This window comes from Alosa sapidissima, chromosome 3 (genome assembly GCF_018492685.1).
Source record: "Alosa sapidissima isolate fAloSap1 chromosome 3, fAloSap1.pri, whole genome shotgun sequence".
NCBI classification, from domain to species: Eukaryota; Metazoa; Chordata; class Actinopteri; order Clupeiformes; family Clupeidae; genus Alosa; species Alosa sapidissima.
Window position 1 is genome coordinate 41,447,196 of NC_055959.1, and position 20,935 is coordinate 41,468,130.

Sequence of the window (20,935 nt, forward strand, 5' to 3'; positions counted from 1 at the left end):
GTGACACCTTGTGGTTGTTTGTGTCAACTGCCGTTTGTGCCATTTCTGCTGAGAAAATGGGGATCGTGATTCCTGAAGGAACCCGTCCAAACTTAACGGGGACCCACTGTATCTCACTGTACGGCTCCGTAATAACCTTGTATCTCTTTACGGCTCCGTAATAACCTTGTATCTCTTTACGGCTCCGTAATAACCTTGTATCTCTTTACGGCTCCGTAATAACCTTGTATCTCACTGTACGGCTTCGTAATAACCTTGTATCTCTTTACGGCTCTGTAATAACCTTGTATCTCACTGTACGGCTCCGTAATAAACTTGTATCTTTATTGCTCTGTAATAACCTTGTTTTCGAAATCATCGTCTAATACACTTGCTTGGTACCCTGGAAATCCAGAGTTCTCGCGAGAGCACAATTTGAATTGTCTCTGCGAGATACTCTGGCAATGAGTAATGATGCACGTTACTTTTACCCCTTGCATCGCAAAGAACCAATCACATCGGTGTATCTGATATAGGCCAGCCAGAGGCGAGCTAAACAGATGATGACAGCGCTGCAGTGAATCAGTCAGTAAACATTGGTCATAGTGTTAACCACTGTTCAATACACACATGCTACATCAGCTCAGCTAGCAGCTGAGAAACTAGCCAGTGCCCTGGATGGAGTGGTTGAGTGGCTAGACCAAGCTTGTCTCTTAGCATGCCGCTGGATGGAGTGGTTGAGTGGCTAGACCAAGCTTGTCTCTTAGCATGCCGCTGGATGGAATGGTTGAGTGGCTAGACCAAGCTTTTCTCTTAGCATGCCGCTGGATGGAGTGGTTGAGTGGCTAGACCAAGCTTGTCTCTTAGCATGCCGCTGGATGGAGTGGTTGAGTGGCTAGACCAAGCTTGTCTCTTAGCATGCCGCTGGATGGAGTGGTTGAGTGGCTAGACCAAGCTTGTCTCTTAGCATGCCGCTGGATGGAGTGGTTGAGTGGCTAGACCAAGCTTTTCTCTTAGCATGCCGCTGGATGGAGTGGTTGAGTGGCTAGACCAAGCTTGTCTCTTAGCATGCCGCTGGATGGAGTGGTTGAGTGGCTAGACCAAGCTTGTCTCTTAGCATGCCGCTGGCTCTGTAAGGTCCAGTAGAATAGCTTCCATACACAACTGCACTTCAGCCTTTGGGCAGGCAGCCTTCTCTTTCAAAGCCATTACCCAATGGAAAACTATTCCGGACAATGTAAAAAGCTGTGGCTGTGTGTGTGTGCGTGTGTGTGTGTCTGTGTGTGTGTACGAAATGTCATTTATTGCTATTTGTTACTTGTTTTTTACTTATTGAGCGATGTCAGTATGCCTGCTTTCATGACACCTGCTGGACATTTTGGGTATTTGCAACCATGTGCCTTTGTTTTCTTTGAGTAAAGATCCCGCCCTCACCTGTCATGTTTTACTTCCTGTTGTCAGCCTAGTCAGCCATTTTGTGCTCACCTGTTTCTTGTTTGCCCCTTTCTGATTGTCTGCTCACCTGTTCTTTATTTAGTCCTAATGATTAGGCTTACTTATTCTGAGCACTTTCAAGCCTCTGTCGGATTCTACCTGTTGTTCTGTCTACCCGCCTGTTTGAATTCTGCCTGTGACCTGTCTTTTGGATTTGCCTGCCGTTTTGGATTATCTGCCTGTCTGTGCCTTTTGGACTGCTTCTCGGACCTGACCTTGCCTGCCTGTGGATTACTCTTTGGACTGTGTTTCTGGTTCGTCAGCCTTTTGCCATTATTTTAGTGTTGAGACCGAGGGTCTGCCTTTTGTTCAGTTTCCACTGTATGACGGGAAGTTTTTTTTTGGAGTTGTTTTCTTCTGTTGAATAAACTTTTTGAACTAACTCTGCACTTGGGTCCGAACTATTTACGAAACCTGACAAGCGACGTTTGATTTTTAAAATGTATTTGTGATTGCTAGGTTACGGGGACGCTGGCGAGACACGCCGCTCCATCTGGCATCATGTTTTTGTTTGTTTTAATGTAATGTCATGTTTATTTTTTTGTATCGATTTGTCTAGTTAAATGTTTTCTCTTCATTTATGTTATTTTTGATAGTTTTCGTGTTCTTAGTCCTTTTTACTGCTTTCAAGTCGGCTGATGTTGTTAACGTCTGTCCATTGGGAGCTTGCTATGGCTAGCTTTTGCCCTGGGCCTCTTACATCCTTCCCATCCATCTGTGAGCCGGTGCTGCACTTCGCTGTCTGGTCGAGGGGATTTCTCGGGACAGCAGCTGGAGCTACTCTGTGAAAGATCTGCCGAGGCCACCGAGCTGTTTCTGACCTGTTAGCTGCCATGCCAACTGCCTGGATTCTGGAAATTTTTTAACATTTATTATGCTCAGACTCTCTGTTCCCAACACCCTGATGAAGGCTGGTGAGCCGACACGCGTTGGTGTTTTTTTAACGGATTAGCCCCAAATAATAAATGTTAAAAAATTTGCATCCTACTGAGTGCCTGGACCTGGAATCTTTTTCCAAATTGATTCATGAACTTTTAACCCATCCAAGAGCACCAGAGGATACAAGGGATACCTGTAGCGCTCCAGCTCCCACTTTTGTCTTGCCTGGAGTCTGGATTGAGCAGACTAACGTTAACGTTGAAGAACTCTGCATTACGGACCAACAAACTGTCGCTGTTATAAGTCCAACGAGTTGCTGATCTACGGGATCGCCCACGACTTTTGGACTGGTGTGCTTCCAGTGATCTCCAGACTAGCAGGGCCTGGCGTTCGCGTTGTCTCCAGACTGCCAGTGAGTATAAAGAACTTTGTTGGCGTTACATCGGTTGGGGAGACACAGCTGTGCGCAGTTTCACGCGAGTCATCATTGCCCTTGGACATTTTCAGCCGGTTGGAAATTGGACTAATTCTATTTTTATTTTTTATTTATTTTATTAATTAATTTGTTTGTTGTCTGTCTTGTATGTCTTGGTGTCACGGGTACGCTGGCGACTACGCCGCTCCGTCCGCTATGGTCTTTGTTAGTCTGTGTCAATGACAATGTCTTAGCCTATACGTGGAGCGCTTTGGGTTGCACTCTGTGCATTTTAAATGCGCTATACAAATAAAACTGACTTGACTTGTGCTTCCTGTGGGACTGCAGATGTAAGGCTAACTCTGCTAACTCTGCATCAAACGCTTACGTTTATGTTTTAATTGCACATTGTCCCTCACAAATAAAATTGAAGTAACCGTATTCTCTGGATAAGAAACTCAAAGGCAGTCTGAGGGAAAGACCACGGAAAGCATCGAGGGGAAAAAACAACTAAGTAACGTAATGTCTATTGAAGTCCTATCAGGTAGCTGTGTCCATTTATTTTACTGGCTATGGGTAGAACACACACACACACACACAAACAGCGTATGACACGTACACACACACACACACTCACAGGGTACAACAAACACATACACACAAACAGGGTATGACACGTACACACACAAGATACAACCCACATCGTGTGTGTGTGCATTCTGAGCATATGTGACTATCTATGTGAGTGTATGTATTTGTATTTTCTTTCAGGTTCTACCTGCCAAGAAAGTTCTCCCGTTGCAGTCTAGAAGAATACCAGCGCTTCCTTCAACAGGGAGGGGGGCGCTGCCTCTTCAACACACCCACTAAAGTGAGGGGGGTAAGGGTTGGGGGTCTGGGTGTAAGGGGGTTGTGGGTAAAGGGGTTGTAGGTAAAGGGGTTGTGGGTAAAGGGGTTTGGGTGCAAGGGGGTTCTGGGTAGAAATGGAACACAAATGCATTGAGCTTATAGGGTAAACCAGTCCAATCTCCTACCCGTACCAATTCAACCTCAGATTTCTCCCATGGACCATATTTCCCCAAAACTTCCTCCCCACAGCAAAACTAGCACTCCTAAATATCAGATCTCTTTCAAACAAATCATTCTTAATTAATGATCTAATTTGCACACACAACCTTGATTTTTTACTTTTAACTGAGACATGGTTAGATCAAGCAAACAGTGCTCTCAAAACAGCTACTCTCATCGAATCAGCTCCCCCAAATTTCAGTTTTTTGAGTGCTACCAGAGCAATTAAAAGACATGGGGGGATAGCCACAATTTTCAAGACGTCTTTTCAGTGCAATCAGTCGTCATTCGGTGACTTTACTTCATTTGAATATCTGTGTGCACGCATTAAGTCTTCTCAGATTTTATTACTGACAATTTACAGGCCTCCAAAACATTCAGCAAAAGTTTTTCTTGAAGAGCTAGGTGAACTGCTATTAGTCGTTTGCATAGAGTTTGACTGTCTTATTATATCAGGGGATCTAAACTTGCATGTGGATAATCCTGAAAACAATTACGCCAAGGAATTCATTGTACTAATCAATACTTTCCAACACACTCTCCCGACCATACCCTCGACCTTGTTGTGTGTGTTATCACAATGGGTCTCGATGTCTCTACAGCTGTTAAAGACCTGGCCTTATCTGATCATTTCTGCGTGTTCTTTGATGTGTCTATGTCCCCACACACTCAAAACACAGCTATGATTGTAAAAAGGAGAATCATAAATGATCAGACAAGTGCTCTCTTTGAGCAAGCACTTTAACTCAACTCAAGTCAACTGTCAGACTCTGAAGACTTATTTGATCACTTTAATGCAAAAATGGCAAACATTATGGATGACATTGCTCCATTACAATTCAAGAAGGTTAAGGACAAACAGAAAGCACCATGGAGGCAAAATCCAGCAGTTAAACTTCTAAAAAGAGAGTGTAGGAAGACTGAAAGAAAATGGCGTAAATACAAACTTCAGATCCACTATGAAATCCATAAAGAGATGCTCCGCACATATAAGAAATATGCAAAGCAAGACGGTCCTTTTTTTTCTAACATTATCAATAGAAGTTCAAATAACACTCATTCTATTTTCAACAGTTGATAAGTTAACAAATCCCCCCTCACAATTAGCGCCTGAACTTCTCTCAACTAATAAATGCAATGAGTTTTCATCTTTTTTTAAAGGTAAAATTGACAAAATCAGATTCAACATATCTGCTCAATTACAAATTCAACAACCTGAACTTCCAGCAACAAACAGAGGGAAACTAAACTTGATGTCAGAGTTCAGCTTGATAGACTACGAAACACTTGAAAAACCGGTATAGAATCTCAGCTCTTCCACATGTGTCTTAGACACTCTGCCTACCAATTTCTTCAAAACTGAACTGAGCTAGACAATTACAGGCCCATATCCAATCTACCTTTTATTGGCAAAATTATTGAAAAAGTAGTCTTTAATCAATTAACCACCTTCCTAACATCAAATGGCTATTTTGATTACTTTCAGTCTGATTTTCGGGCAAATCACAGCACTGAAACAGCTCTCATTAAAGTTTCCAATGACATACGCCTCAACACAAATTCAGGTAAAACATCATTCCTAGTGCTACTGGACCTTAGTGCAGCATTTGACACTATTGATAACAATATTTTACTACACAGACTAGAACACTGGGTTGGATTTACAGGCATAGTTATCAGCTGGCTAAAATCATATCTACAAGAAAGGAGCTTCTTTGTTGCCATCGGAAACTGTACCTCAACACCAACATCCTTGACCTGTGGTGTTCCCCAGGGGTCGATCTTGGGGCCACTATTATTCAACCTCTATATGCTCCCACTTGGACAAATCATTCAAAATAATTTGATTTCATATCATAGCTATGCAGATGACACACAAATTTACTTAGCTCTGTCACCAAACGACTTTGGTCCTGTTGAATCTATGTGTCAGTGTATAGAACAAATCCACTGTTAATTCGAATAAAAGACAACGAAGAGTACAAAACATTTAACTTTACTTGGAGCACTTTACTACACATCCAACACTGGTATCGTTTCTCTCTACGACTCCCCGCCCCGCGCTCACACATGTGCAGTTACACTTAACAAACTCCCCATTTTTCTTTAAAGAAAACAACATAGTTCCTTATTTCAACTGAACTGTTAAATAATCAAAACTCTATGTCAAACATATAACATCAGTCCCTTTGATTTCTTATTTAGTCCTCTCATTTTTTAAGTTGCCATACACCTTCGCTGAGAGCCCTCAGCTGGACAAGTGCTGATGTTCCTTTCTTTGTCAAACAGTCAGCGAGTTGTTCTTTGGTAGCTGACCACATGATGTGTTGAATGGTTCCAGAATGAAGGAGCTCCTTGATATTGCTGATTTCTTTATTGCTTTTCAGTGACTGATTTTGTGGACTTGACAGCATCAAGCAATAACTGATTGTCAGTTACACATACAATAGGTAGACCTCTGTGTTTGCAGTCACCTACAGTGTAGTCTGAGTACAGTATAGATAAAAATATTGCATTGTCAATGCCGTCTGCAAGAGCCAAAGTCTCTCATGCCAAAGTACTTCTGACCACCCTTCTGATCCTTCTTGATTGCCAGCATATAGGTGAGAATCTTCCATTTTCTCCCATGAGCAGGATTAGATGCCTACCCTGAGTACCTCCGTCTGGAAGGTTGCCCATTGAAGAATCACTGAACACTACTAGTTTCATGGAGCTATCTTTTCCTAGGTGCTGGAACTTCCAGGTCACTTCATCAGATTTTAGTTTCCTGATCAGTTTATCTGAACAGTTGCATGTTTTTTACTGGAGGCCAGGATGGATACATCACACATTACATCCGGCCTTGTTTGTCTTGCGACCCATAGAATTTGGCCGATCTTTGACCTCAACATGTCAGTTTCTTTGTCTGTTAGAGGAGCCTCTCGCTGAGCAGCTCTGACTGGATGCAATGGAATGGGTTGCAGATTCTGTATGTAAGTACTGTGTTGTACCTGTATCTCATCATTCAAAGAATTGAACTCTATTCCGATGTAGTTGAAGGTGTTGTGCTCTTCTCGGCCTACTTGGAAAGCTGCTTTCAAGCGTGGTATGCCATTTCTGAACCTCCCCAGATAAAGTCATCCACATGGCAAGCAAGAACTCCCATGACATTACAGGAATCATCCAGCCAGTAGAATACTGCTGGGTCAACTTGTGACAGTACAGCTCCCAGTTGATACATAGTGTCTTTCACTTTACTGTACCAATAAAGAGAAGCGTCTGCTAGTCCGTAAACACACTTCTTCAGTCTCCACAGATTTCCTTGGCTCTGAGCCTCCGGTGGTGGACGAATGTAGATATTTCGAGTCAATTCTTTTCCTTGTAGAAAGGCTGCTTTAATGTCCATAGAATTCAGTTGCCATTTCTTTTGACAGATGATGGCCATGATCATCCTTAGAGACTCGGAGGCACATGTAGGAGAGTCCTTTGGTAGCCTCTTGTGTGTTTATTTCTTTGAAACCTCTAGCAACAAGTCTAGCTTTAGGTGCAACACCATCAGGAGTGTCTTTAAGTGTACACACCCACCGGGTTGAGATGCATTTTTGACCCTCATCTCTCACTTCTTTAAAGACATCATTTCTTTTCCAGTTGCATAGTTCAGCTTGCTTAGCAGAATGAAAAACATCATTGTTCATCAGAAGAACGTCCTCTTCATAACTGTCTGTGCACAGGTCAGCATGCTCGGATGGAGCCATGTGAACATTGTCCATCTGACTCAGATCATCTGGTCCACTGTACTGCATGTTGTACCAATCTCTGTTTTTCCCAGTGGCCTTTCCTGCACGGCCAAGAATCTTTCCTGTTATTATTTGTCCACTTTCTTTGTCTGTATATGACACTACTTGTCCAGCTTTCAGCTGCATTCAGCTGCATATTTTCAGGAGTTGCGACTGTGTCTGTTTGTAAGGTATCAGTTTGTGCACACGTACCCTGCTCAGGATGATGCGAAGGAAGAGGAGCCTCACTGTTGTTGTCCAAGTCCGGTGAGTCATCATTTGCCGTGCCTCCCAAAGATCACCACACCGTCTTGGCCAATGACCACACCTGGACCTTTCCACTCTGCACAATCAGCCCGTTTGTAGTATACTTTGTCCCCGGTTTCATATTGGTCATCATTCGCCCGCAGTTGTTTGCGAAGGGCTCTTCGGATCCTCTCAGAGCATTCTGCCTCTGTGAAGGCTTGCCGTGCAGCATGTAAAGTTGCGATATGCTGAGCCAACCAGTTATTTTGTGTAGTGTTTTCAAGGGCTGGTGGCTTGTTGGTTAAGACTGATGGCATATTTGGGTTTTGGCCGAACTCAAGTTGGTATGGGCTGTAGCCGTGCACATTGTGCATTGAATTCTTTGCCATCAAAGCCCAATCCAGAGCCATTCCCCAACTACATCCATTGTCCTTTTTTATTTTCAACAGGATTTCAGTGAGGGTTTGGTTGTGTCTTTCCAAAAGACCATTGCTCCATGGACTGTAAGCTGCAGTGGTCTTGAGTTCAATGTTGAATTTTTCAGCCATATCCCTCATTTCGTCATTGTTAAATTCACCTCCATTGTCACTGACCAGTCTATGGGGAGGCCCATGTACACTTATCCAGCAATGAATGAGATGCTTCACAATCTCTTTAGGTTTCTTGGTTGTGACAATACTCCCTGCACTGAAGTGTGTAAAGTGGTCAATGGCATGCAGGTACCACACTCCTTGTTCTAACTCATGCAAATCCACAGCAACTGTCTCATTGTAGGTTGAAGCCACCGCAGGCTTTGGCTTTGGCCTGCTGTATCTAATGCATGTTTCACAGTTGCTAACGATGTTTCTGAGGATAGCGATGCTCATCACCATGGTTACCATGGAGTCCAGTAGTCCTTTCCGTTTCTCCACTGAGGCCAAATTGTTTGCGTAGCTTTAGCAGAGTCTTCTGTTTTTTCTGTGTAGTCATATTTCCAGTCACAGTCAGAATTTCCTCTTCATTTTGGATCTCATTTTCTAGATTATCCTCAGCTCTTATGTTCACACAATAGTGGCCTGAAGAGTTTAATTCAAGTTTCACTGGCCGTTTAAACATTACGGCTTTGTCCTGCTCAATGTCTAGCACAGCACCTGCTCTTTTCAGCGATGCTTTACTTAAGAGCAAGGGGATGTCTACTGGGACAACTTCAGTTTCTAAATGACATTTAGTCTGAGCTATCACAGCTGGAATTTTCACACTATTTGTAGAATGGACAACTCTGCCATCACCAAACCGGAATGATCTTGTACTGTCTTTGGTCTGTAGTTTGGCTAACTCACTCTGTTGTAATCCAGCTACATAATGATCAAGCCATTTTTCTCCACATACAGTTCTGGTACAGGCTGTGTCAAGGACAGCTGATCCCAAAGCCTCCACCATGAATATTTCCGAGTCAGACAATGAATCCTTTGAAAACAAAGTTATGTTACACTCATCTATATCTTGTGTCAACTTCTCAATATCTTCTGTGAATTTTGCCTGTTCATTTTTGTGGGGACAATCCTTTGCCCAGTGATAAGTGCTTTGACAAACAGCACAGCGTGATCTTCTCCCGAATTTATCTAATGGATTTGAGCCTGGTACAGCACTTGGAGAACTTGTTCGCGCATCACGTTTTCCAAATCGCGTGTAGTAAGCACAGTCCGGATCACTAGATGCACTAGCTCCCTCTGGTGGCGAATTATCGCCAAAGATTCTCTTCAATGCTGATTTCATGTTACTGAACGTAAAGTCTGAGCAAGCGGTAAGTGCCAACTGTTTGTCTTTAACGCTAAGTCCTGCTGTATCAAGCAGCTTAAAAGCTAACACTGCATCTTGAAGCTTCATTTTTAACTTACTCATCTTGTTGTAAATCCTTTCGAATTCAATAATGTAATCCAGCATCGAAACGGTACTTTCTCTTTTGATGTTGTCGAACTCTGTGTAAGCATCATACTGACGGTCTTTCTCCTCCTTCAAAAACACGGTATCCATTTTTTGCAAAAGTGTTGTCAGTCCATTATCTTTGTTCAAATCTGCCGTGGCTATTTCCAAGGCTGCAGGGCAACGACTCCCCGCCCCGCACTCACACATGCGCAGTTACACTTAACATCCACACCTGGATGTCTCAAAATTTTCTTCAGCTGAACAAAGAAAAAACTGAAGTAATTATATTTGGTAAAAAGGAGGAAAGACTTAGGGTTGGCACTCTCCTTGACACAAAAGGGTTGAAGGCAAAGGATACAGTTAAAAATCTTGGTGTATTAATTGACAATTTCAACAGCCACATGAAAGCGATAACTAAATCAGCTTTTTACCACCTCAAAAATATTGCCAAACTCAGAAGGCTGATGTCAAAATATGACTTAGAAAAACTCATTCATGCATTTATCTCCAGCAGGGTTGATTACTGCAATGGACTGTTTACAGGCCTTCCTAAAAAGACTATTAAACAGCTTCAGGTGATACAAAATGCAGCAGCTAGGATTCTAACAAAAACTAAAAGAACTGACCACATTACTCCAATTCTTAAGTCCTTGCACTGGCTTCCAGTAAGTCACAGAATTGACTTTAAAGCACTATTGCTTGTTTATAAATCAGTAAATGGAGCAGGACCTAAATACCTGTCAGACATGCTTCAGCAGTACACACCTTCTCGTCCTCTCAGGTCCCAGGTGAAAAACCTGCTAGTAAAACCTGCTGTTAGAACTAAACATGGTGAAGCAGCTTTTAGCTGCTATGCGGCTCAGCTGTGGAACCAACTTTCAGATGACATCAAAAAGGCCCCAACTGTAGCCAGTTTTAAATCTAGACTTAAGACCAAACTGTTCTCAGATGCTTTCTGCTAACTGTGCCGAGTTACAAATTCTGAATCTGCCTTGATAATTATTCTACTTTGTCTTTTATTACTTTTTTACTATTTTTGCCTTTGTTTTTGCTTACTAATTCTTTTTTTATTTTTAAATGATTTTACCTTGTGTTTTATGTTTTCTTTTTATTATGATCTTTTAACTATTATTTGACTATATTGCCTTTCTATGCTTTTATTTGTTATTATTGTTTTGTTTTGTTTATGTAAAGCACATTGAATGACCTCTGTGTATGAAATGCGCTATATAAATAAACTTGACTTGACTTGACTTGGGTAAAGGGTTGGGGGTTTGGGTGCAAGGGGGTTTTGGTGTAAGGGGGTTGTGGGTAAAGGGGTTGTGGGTAAAGGGTTGGGGGTTTGGGTGCAAGGGGGTTGTGGGTAAAGAGGTTGGATGTTTGGGTGCAAGGGGGTTGTGGGTAAAGGGTTGGGGCTTTTGGGTGTCAGGGGGTTTGGGTGCAAGGGGGTTGTGGGTAAAGGGTTGGGGGTTGGGGGTTTGGGTGCAAGGAGGTTTGGGTGCAAGGGGGTTGTGGGTAAAGAGGTTGGATGTTTGGGTGCAAGGGGGTTGTGGGTAAAGGGTTGGGGCTTTTGGGTGTCAGGGGGTTTGGGTGCAAGGGGGTTGTGGGTAAAGGGTTGGGGGTTGGGGGTTTGGGTGCAAGGAGGTTTGGGTGCAAGGGGGTTGTGGGTAAAGGGTTGGGGGTTAGTGGTAGAGGTGTGGTCTAAATACTTGAAAAAATTGAGAGACCACTGCACATTTTTCTGATGTCATCCTATGGTTGCTGAATGACATTCGATTGAGTTGACAGTCATATTCCAAATTAAGAGGCTGCCATATTTGAATATCATTCGAAGGTCAGCCACAGGATGGCCCAGAAACATGTGCAGTGGTCTCTAATGATTTAAAGACCTGTATATGCCTGTGGGAATCAGGGCTGTTTTTTGTGTAGAAGTGGGAGGACGCACTTCAAGCATCTTCCTGTTCCATTTTGCTGTTTGTGTGTTGCCATAGTTACTGGATCCACCAGAATCCATTTTGCTGTTTGTGTGTTGCCATAGTTACTGGATCCACCAGAATCCATTTTGCTGTTTGTGTGTTGGCATAGTTACTGGATCCACCAGAATGTGGGAACGGGTTTGTAGAGGTGGGCGAAGAATGTGACTGTGGATCTGCACTGGTAAGTGTTTGTGTACTTGTGTTTGTGTTTGTGTTTGTGTACGAGTGTTTGTGTCTGTGTGTGAGAGGGGTGGCAACTCTGAATGGGTTAACACTTGTGTGTGTGTGTGTGTGTAATTGTGTGTGTGTGTGTGTGTGTAAAATTGTGTGTGTAAAATTGTGTGTGTGTGTGTGTAATTGTGTGTGTGTGTGTGTATGTGTTGCCTAATTGTGTGTGTGTGTGTGTGTGTGTGTTTGTGTGCGTATGTGTAATTGTGTGTGTGTGTAATTGTGTGTGTGTTTGTGTGCATGTGTGTGCGTGTGTATGCGTGTATATGTAATTGTGTGTGTATGTAATTGTGTGTGTGTGTGTGTGTGTGTGTGTGTGTGTGTATGTAATTGTGTGTGTGTTTAATTGTGTGTGTGTTTAATTGTGTGTGTGTCTTTAATTGTGTGTGTGTGTGCGTGTGTATGTAATTGTGTGTGTGTGTGTGTTTAATTGTGTGTGTGTGTGTGTATGTGTGTGTGTGTGTGTGTGTTTAATTGTGTGTGTATGTGTGTGTGTGTTTAATTGTGTGTGTGCGCGTGTGTATGTAATTGTGTGTGTGTTTAATTGTGTGTGTGTGTGTGTGTGTGTGTATGTAATTGTGTGTGTGTGTGTGTGTGTATGTAATTGTGTGTGTGTGTGTATTCCTCCAGGAATGTTCTCGTGTGGGGGGGTCCTGCTGTAAGAAGTGCACTCTTACCCATGATGCAATGTGTAGCAATGGACTCTGCTGCCAGAGGTGTCGGGTAGGTGTGTGTGAGTCTGTGTGTTTGTGTGTGTGTGTGCACAGCCAGAGGTGTCGAGTAGGTGTGTGTGTGTGCGCGCGTGTGTGCACAGCCAGAGGTGTCGGGTAGGTGTGTGTGTGTGTGTGTGTGTGCACAGCCAGAGGTGTCGGGTAGGTGTGTGTGTGTGTGTGTGTGTGTGTGTGCACAGCCAGAGGTGTCGGGTAGGTGTGTGTGTGTGTGTGAGCTGTGTATTTGTGTCTGCGTATGTAGGCTATGTATGTCTGTGTGTAAGCATGTGTATTTATGTCTCTGTGTGTGTATGTGTGTGTGTATTTTCTGTGTGAGCATGTGTATTTATGTGTGTCTATCCCTTATATGTGTTTATGTGTGTCTTTATGTTTGTGTAAATCTGTGTATGAGTTTGTATAGTTGTTTGTGTGTGTGTGTGTGTGTGTGTGTGTGTGTGTGTGCTGTACAGTTGTTTGAGTGTGTGTGTGTGTGTGTGTGTGTGTGTGTGTGTGTGCTGAACACATGTTTTTGTGTGTGTGTGTGTGTGTAATTGTTTGTGTGTGTGTGTGTGTGTGTGTGTGTGTGTGTGTGTGTGTGTAATTGTGTGTGCTGAACACATGTTTTTGTGTGTGTGTTTGTGTCTGTGTGTGTGTGTGTGTGTGTGGTTGCATAATTGTGTGTGTGTGTGTGTGTGTGTGTGTGTGGTTGCATAATTGTGTGTGTGTGTGTGTGTGTGTGTACATAATTGTGTGTGTGTGTGTGTGTGAGTATGTTTATGTGTGTACATAATTGTGTCTGTGTGTGTGTGTGCATAATTGTGTGTATGTGTGTGTGTGTGTGTGTGTGCATAATTGTGTGTGTGAGTGTGTGTGTGTGTGCATAATTGTGTGTGTGCATAATTGTGTGTGTGTGTGTGTGTGTGTGTGTGTGTGCGTGCATAATTGTGTGTGTGTGTGTGTGTGTGTAATTGTGTGTGCTGAACACATGTTTTTGTGTGTGTGTTTGTGTCTGTGTGTGTGTGTGTGTGTGTGGTTGCATAATTGTGTGTGTGTGTGTGTGTGTGTGTAATTGTGTGTGCTGAACACATGTTTTTGTGTGTGTGTTTGTGTCTGTGTGTGTGTGTGTGTGTGTGGTTGCATAATTGTGTGTGTGTGTGTGTGTGTGTGTGTGAGTATGTTTATGTGTGTACATAATTGTGTCTGTGTGTGTGTGTGCATAATTGTGTGTATGTGTGTGTGTGTGTGTGTGCATAATTGTGTGTGTGAGTGTGTGTGTGTGTGCATAATTGTGTGTGTGCATAATTGTGTGTGTGTGTGTGTGTGTGTGTGCGTGCATAATTGTGTGTGTGTGTGTGTGCATAATTGTGTGTGTGCATAATTGTGGGTGTGTGTGTGTGTGTGCGTGCATAATTGTGTGTGTGTGTGTGTGTGTGCATAATTGTGTGTGTGTGAGTGTGTGTGTGTGTGTGCATAATTGTGTGTGTGTGAGTGTGTGTGTGTGTGCATAATTGTGTGTGTGAGTGTGTGTGCATAATTGTGTGTGTGAGTGTGTGTGCATAATTGTGTGTGTGTGTGTGTGTGTGTGTGTGTGTGTGTGTGCATAATTGTGTGTGTGTGAGTGTGTGTGTGTGCATAATTGTGTGTGTGTGTGTGCATAATTGTGTGTGTGTGTGTGTGTGTGTGTGTGTGTGTGTGTGTGTGCATAATTGTGTGTGTGTGTGTGTGTGTGTGTGTGTGTGTGTGTGTGCATAATTGTGTGTGTGTGTGCATAATTGTGTGTGTGTGTGTGTGTGTGTGCATAATTGTGTGTGTGTGTGTGTGTGTGCATAATTGTGTGTGTGTGTGTGTGTGTGTGTGTGCATAATTGTGTGTTCTGTGTTTACAGTATGAGCTCCGTGGGATGGTGTGTCGGGATGCTGTTAATGAGTGTGACATTTCAGAGACCTGCACAGGTGACTCCAGCCAGGTGAGACAACTGTGTGTGCTGTTTGTGTGTGTGTGTGCTGTGTGTGTCTGTGTTTGTGTGTGTGTGTGTGCTGTGTGTGTGTCTGTGTGTGTTTGTGTGTGTGTGTGTCTGTGTGTGTGTGCTGTGTGTGTGTGTTGTGTGTGTGTTGTGTGTATTGTGTGTGTGTGTGTGTGTGTGTGTGTGTGTGCTGTGTGTGTCTGTGTTTGTGTGTGTGTGTGTGCTGTGTGTGTGTCTGTGTGTGTTTGTGTGTGTGTGTGTCTGTGTGTGTGTGCTGTGTGTGTGTGTTGTGTGTGTGTGTTGTGTGTATTGTGTGTGTGTGTGTGTGTGTGTGTGTGTGTGTGTGTGCTGTGTGTGTCTGTGTTTGTGTGTGTGTGTGTGCTGTGTGTGTGTGCTGTGTGTGTTTGTGTGTGTGTGTGTCTGTGTGTGTGTGCTGTGTGTGTGTGTTGTGTGTGTGTGTTGTGTGTGTGTGTGTGTGTGTGTGCTGTGTGTGTCTGTGTTTGTGTGTGAAGCCTTTACCGTGTGCAGTGTGGTGTTCCTCAGGGCTCAGTTCTGGGTTCAGTCTCAAGTGTGTATTTCAGTTTCAGGTCTGTGAGGGTGGAAGCCCTCTAAGGTACATCACTGACTTTCAGTGGCTGTAAGAGATTGTCAGTAAGTGTAAGTGGTTGTCAGTAAGTGTAGGTGGTTGTCTGTGGTTGTCAGTGAGTGTAGGTGGTTGTCAGTAAGTGTAGGTGGTTGTCTGTGGTTGTCAGTAAGTGTAGGTGGTTGTCAGTAAGTGTAGGTTGTTGTCTGTGGTTGTCAGTAAGTGTAGGTGGTTGTCTGTGGTTGTCAGTAAGTGTAGGTGGTTGTCAGTAAGTGTAGGTTGTTGTCTGTGGTTGTCAGTGAGTGTAGGTGGTTGTCAATAAGTGTAGATGGTTGTCAGTAAGTGTAGGTGGTTGTCTGTGGTTGTCAGTAAGTGTAGGTGGTTGTCAGTAAGTTTAAGTGGTTGTCAGTAAATGTAGGTGGTTGTCAGTGATCTTTGTGCTGATGACCCCTATCGTTGGGCTAGTTTAGTAGCCTGTCGTGCTACCTGTGTGTGTTTGTGTGTGTATGCACTGGTCTGTCAGCCCCAAGAAGTCCTCTGGCTCGAGGCCGCTGACATCCAGCAATCATTTCCATCCCATGAGAAGAGTTGCTACAGCTTTGACACCTGAGGAATGCTGCTTCATAATCAACAAATGAGCTTGATGGTTCATTCTATTGACATGTGTGTTTAAATGTTCTCTTTTCTTTGTGTGTGTGTGTGTGTGTGTGTGTGTGTGTGCGTTTCTTCTCTGCAGTGTCCTCCCAATGTACACAAACTGGACGGCTACATGTGTGATGCTGGGCAGGTGACCTCTCCCTTCTGACCTATGACCACTTACCCGTCTTAGCTGTTAGCACATTAGCAGAGATGTTCTTAAAGGAGAACTTAAAGGAGAACTCTTAACACTTTGAGTGCCAAAAACATAATATTGCGTTTTTTGTTCCCATGCGTTGAGTGCCAAAAAATGCAATATTGTGTTTATAGCTTTTTTTTAATTAGGAAAATAGACACTCTAACATACCTTATTGGAACTCTGTGATGAATAGAACTGAAATAGATGACAATCAAAAACTCATGAAAACACACAATCTGGACATTTTATCATAACTCGGCTTTTGATGGTTGCCGCTTTGGGTCGGGTGACGCATGCACGTCAGGTCAAAACCAGGCAATTTATTTCTGTGGGTTTATCACTAAGTGGCAGTCTCACCAGGTCTCGCTAGGTCACTTCCCGGAAACTTTACACTTCTCAGGTGATGAAGGGGAAAATGAAAAAGTTGAAGAAAAAGATATTGCAGCAGGTGTGTTTTCGCCAGACAACGCTGGATGAGTCCACCTTTCTTTTTTTTTTTTTGGGGCTTTTATGCCTTTAATCAGACAGTGGAGAACGACAGTGAGTGGGAGAGAGAGTCGGGGTGGGATCCGGAAAAGACCACGGGGCGGGAACCGAACCCGGGTCGCCGGCGCTCGGTGCAGGTGCCCCAGCCAGCCGCGCCACAGCTGGGGCCTGAGTCCACCTTTCTACTAAGACAAGATGACTCTGACCACAACAATCAGGGGAGACCAGGATCACCACACAATCAGGGGAGACCACACGCCAGGTCAAAAACATTAGAAAGAGTGACTGACCACCGTGCTGAGGAGGGAGTTCAAAGAGTGACTGACCATTGTACTGAGGAGGGAGTTCCATCTCCACCACGGGCTGGGCCGAGCGGAGTGGGTGATAGGCCGAGTCGTGCTTGCAAGAGGGCACGTCCTTGCCAGAGTGCCCAATATGTCGGTGATAGCGACACAGACGTTACCGACCAAGAGGAGGAGGAATGATGGAGCCCTTAAAAGACGCTATATCTCCATTTCTAGAAAAAAACAGGGATTTTGATGAAAACTAGCCACTGTTTAGCTTGGGATTTCTTGTAGAATGTAGAAATAAACGGTTTGTACCCACTGAGAGCTTAAAGTCTCACCTTTCAAACAAGCCATAGTATGTGTCCATAGCTATAACATAGAATACGCTGTGGCTCTACAGAAATCGTCAACAATGATCAAGATTGCTGGCACTCGGGGCCAAAGCTTCCGAAAACAGCGCGGCATTCAAAGTGTTAAAGGAGAACTCCGGAACTCTAGCCATTTGTAACATAGAGCCCTGTTGCTCGAGGAGAACTCTGGCCATTTGTAACATAGAGCCCTGTTGCTCGAGGAGAACTCTGGCCATTTATAACAAAGAGCCCTGTTGCTCGAGGTCAACGAGTATTCGTCGGTAGGAACTACCTGACGTAAGTTGTCCTGCTAATGGCTAATGCAGCCAGGCGGCTACAAAGCTATGTTCTGCTTCCTGTAGCTTAAAGTCCATACCAAAGTGGAACTCATGCCTTTTCCCATTTCCACAGGGACCAAAACGGGTTTATTTCCAAAAAAAGATTATTGAGCATTGCAATGGTTATATAGTAATATTAATGACTATGTAACAACATGGAAACAGTGCAAATGAGAAAATATATATTAATATTAATGAAAGATGACTTTATGATTAATACACTTTATGATGAATAAATGCAGAATTAAATTATGAAATGTATACATCTATACAGTTTGGTCATACTGGTCATTAATTTCTGCAATTACCTAATAAATACATACCTTACACAGTACACACATATCTCATTAGCAGGTGCAAGTTGAAGAATATTAAAGTTATTGACTGACACAGAAAGATGAAGTTTACATTTACATGGCTTAGGATGCGACAGACCGCCATCATATGAAAAATCAACACAACGCAGCATCAGCCTGAAATAGAAAATGTGGTAATGCCCAATGTTTGGCTCAGGAATAAGGACAAGAGACAAACACCTGATTAAAATCAGTTCAACAATTCAGATTACAGATTAAAATCAGTTCATCAATCACCATTCCTGTTGCCATGGCATCTGTGGTGATGTCACAGTAGATATGCAGTCATGTGATCATCTCTGTCTGTTAGGGGCGTTGTCATGGCATCTGTAGTGATGTCACAGTAGATATGCAGTCATGTGATCATCTCTGTCTGTTAGGGTCGTTGCTATGGCGGTCGCTGCAAGACACGAGACGCCCAGTGCTGGAGGCTATGGGGACACAGTAAGTGACCTGTGTGTGAGACAGACATACACACGTATATGTGTGAGTGTGTATGTGTGTGAGACAGACATACACACGTATATGTGTGAGTGTGTATGTGTGTGCATATATGTCTGTACACACGTATGTGTGTGTGTCATAGACATACACACGTATATGTGTGAGTGTTTATGTGTGTGAGATATAGACATACAAACGTATATGTGTGAGTGTGTATGTGTGTGAGACAGACATACACACGTATATGTGTGAGTGTTTATGTGTGTGAGATATAGACATACAAACATATATGTGTGAGTGTGTATGTGTGTGCGTATATGTGTGAGTGTACCTGTGTGTGACACGTATATGTGTGAGTGTATATGTGTGTGAGACAGACATACACACGTATATGTGTGAGTGTGTATGTGTGTGCATGTCTGTACACACGTATATGTGTGTGAGTCATAGACATACACACGTATATGTGTGAGTGTACCTGTGTGTGAGACAGACATACACACGTATATGTGTGAGTGTGTATGTGTGAGACATAGACACACACACGTATATGTGAGTGTGTATGTGTGTGCGTATATGTGTGAGGGTACCTGTGTGTGAGACATAGACATACACACGTATATGTGTGAGTGTACCTGTGTGTGAGGCTAATGATGAGACATAAGAAACTACAAATATGGCTGATGAGTCATAAGAAACTACAAATATGACTTGGTTCTGATGTCACAATATGTCATACTTTCATAAAATCATGCAACATACTCTACCTTGTCTGTGGACATTGTTATTTCCAAAGCCAGATAGATACTGTAGATACATAGATAGATAGATATCTACTTTATTGATGCCCTAGGGGAAATTCAAGGAAAAGCTGGTGCTGGATAAACAAATAGTGTGCATGCGACAGAGGAAAAGTGCTTTGGTGTTGCTTTAAAGTTGCGCTGCTCTAACCTGACTCTCGCCAGATGAATTTTGTTCCGCCTAGCTCCACTCATCCATCTGGGATCGATCCATTGGAGAGGTGTTTCAGAAGGCTGGGCCTTATCAACAATCCTTGCATATGATTGGATAAGCCACTTGTCCGTCATCTTTATTGACATGCTACTTCAACCACTCACATCGAAGCGTCCTGATTGGCTCTGATTGGCCGAATGGAAGCGATCCCAGATGGATGTGAGTGGAGCTAGGCGGGAGAGTCAGGTTAGCGCCGCTCACTATTAAAGGGAATGACCGATGTCTTTCTCATTGGTTTAAATGATTTAACGCCCAAAACACACCCATGACTGAACCTAGCAACGCCTTGTTGCACCATCTGCCCGACGTTTGGTAACGAAAACACTCCCAATGTGGACTGGACATCCCAGTAAATTTAAATAAGCTTTTGGCCAGTGACCATGCGTTTTAGACTGTCATGATAGGGCCCTTAGTATATTTCATTTGAAAATGTGCATACAAGTATAGAAATATTCTCAGGTTAAAATGTCTAACTCTGTTACTGATATGGTTACAGCACAGTCACAGAATTCTTTCTATATCTTCAGCTGAGATGTTCTGAACAGCCCCAAATTGGACGCTGAAGTCCTCTGGGTGCATGGCAGGTTTTCCGAAATTCTGTCCATTTACACAATTAAATCTTGTTTTAACAATAGTAAACATAGTTAACAATAGTTAACAATAGGAACATTTGTGACTCTGTTACCATGACTTATGAAACATATATGTCTTAGAAGTACATCAAAACTTGTCGCAGTCACAAAATCTTTGGTCATATTATAGTAAACAAGTATAGAAACACTTCTATATCATTCTCAAAATAACCTGGCTGTGAGTTTTGTTTTCAAATGTTTTCATGCATGTCTACATAACGGGTGAGGAATGTTTAGGAGACAGACTATGCACGCATGTTTTAGGTATAGCCTAGTGCAGGCCCTAATCTCTGACTGAAAGTGCACAGAACTTGTGCATTTACATAACAATATTTAATAAATTTTCCCGGGGATGACACCCCCGAACTCCTTCTAACTTTTGGTCTGAAGTACGAAAAAATTTCTGACCTGTCGCAAGTTCACAATGCTCCCAATCTCATTCCACAAGCCGTGAGCGCCCTCTCCAGGCTGTAGACGGTAATGTTTACTCCTTGGTTCATGTCAGTATTAACATTTAACAACATGTTAAATTATATATGTTTTGATATAAACCTTTAAACTAGAATAGCAGTCAGATTTATAAAATACGGTACACCTTTAAACTAAAATAGCAGTCAGATTTACTTTCTCCTCTTTGATAAATATCTTTGGTGTGTAAATATCTTTGGTGTATAAATATCTTTGGTGTGTGGGCAAAACCAAGGCATTTGATGACATAATCTTGGGCTTTCAGAAACACTAGACATTTTTACACTTTTTTATTGATTAAACAACTAAGTGAAAGAAACTAAGAGAGAAAATAATTGTTGAGAAAATAATTGACAGATTAATCGACTCTGAAAATAGCCGTAAATTGCAGGCGTAGTGTGTGTGTGTGTGTGTGTGTAGGCTCTGCGGACCGTATCTGCTATGAGAAGCTCAACCCTGAAGGCTCTCTGTGTGTGTGTGTGTGTGTGTGTAGGCTCTGCAGACCGTATCTGCAATGAGAAGCT

The 20,935-nt window shown here is 42.9% G+C and overlaps 1 protein-coding gene across 1 annotated transcript in view; it reads left to right on the plus strand.

Annotated features, from left to right (window-relative positions):
• LOC121706223 (disintegrin and metalloproteinase domain-containing protein 11-like) overlaps positions 1–20,935 on the plus strand; it is a 95,908-nt gene that overhangs the window by 48,373 nt on the left and 26,600 nt on the right. The window contains exons 11-16 of the mRNA XM_042087758.1: positions 3,539–3,638; positions 11,827–11,898; positions 12,576–12,668; positions 14,541–14,621; positions 15,938–15,988; positions 18,234–18,297. Coding sequence (XP_041943692.1) covers positions 3,539–3,638; positions 11,827–11,898; positions 12,576–12,668; positions 14,541–14,621; positions 15,938–15,988; positions 18,234–18,297 — 461 coding nt within the window. The remainder of the gene's footprint in view (positions 1–3,538; positions 3,639–11,826; positions 11,899–12,575; positions 12,669–14,540; positions 14,622–15,937; positions 15,989–18,233; positions 18,298–20,935) is intronic.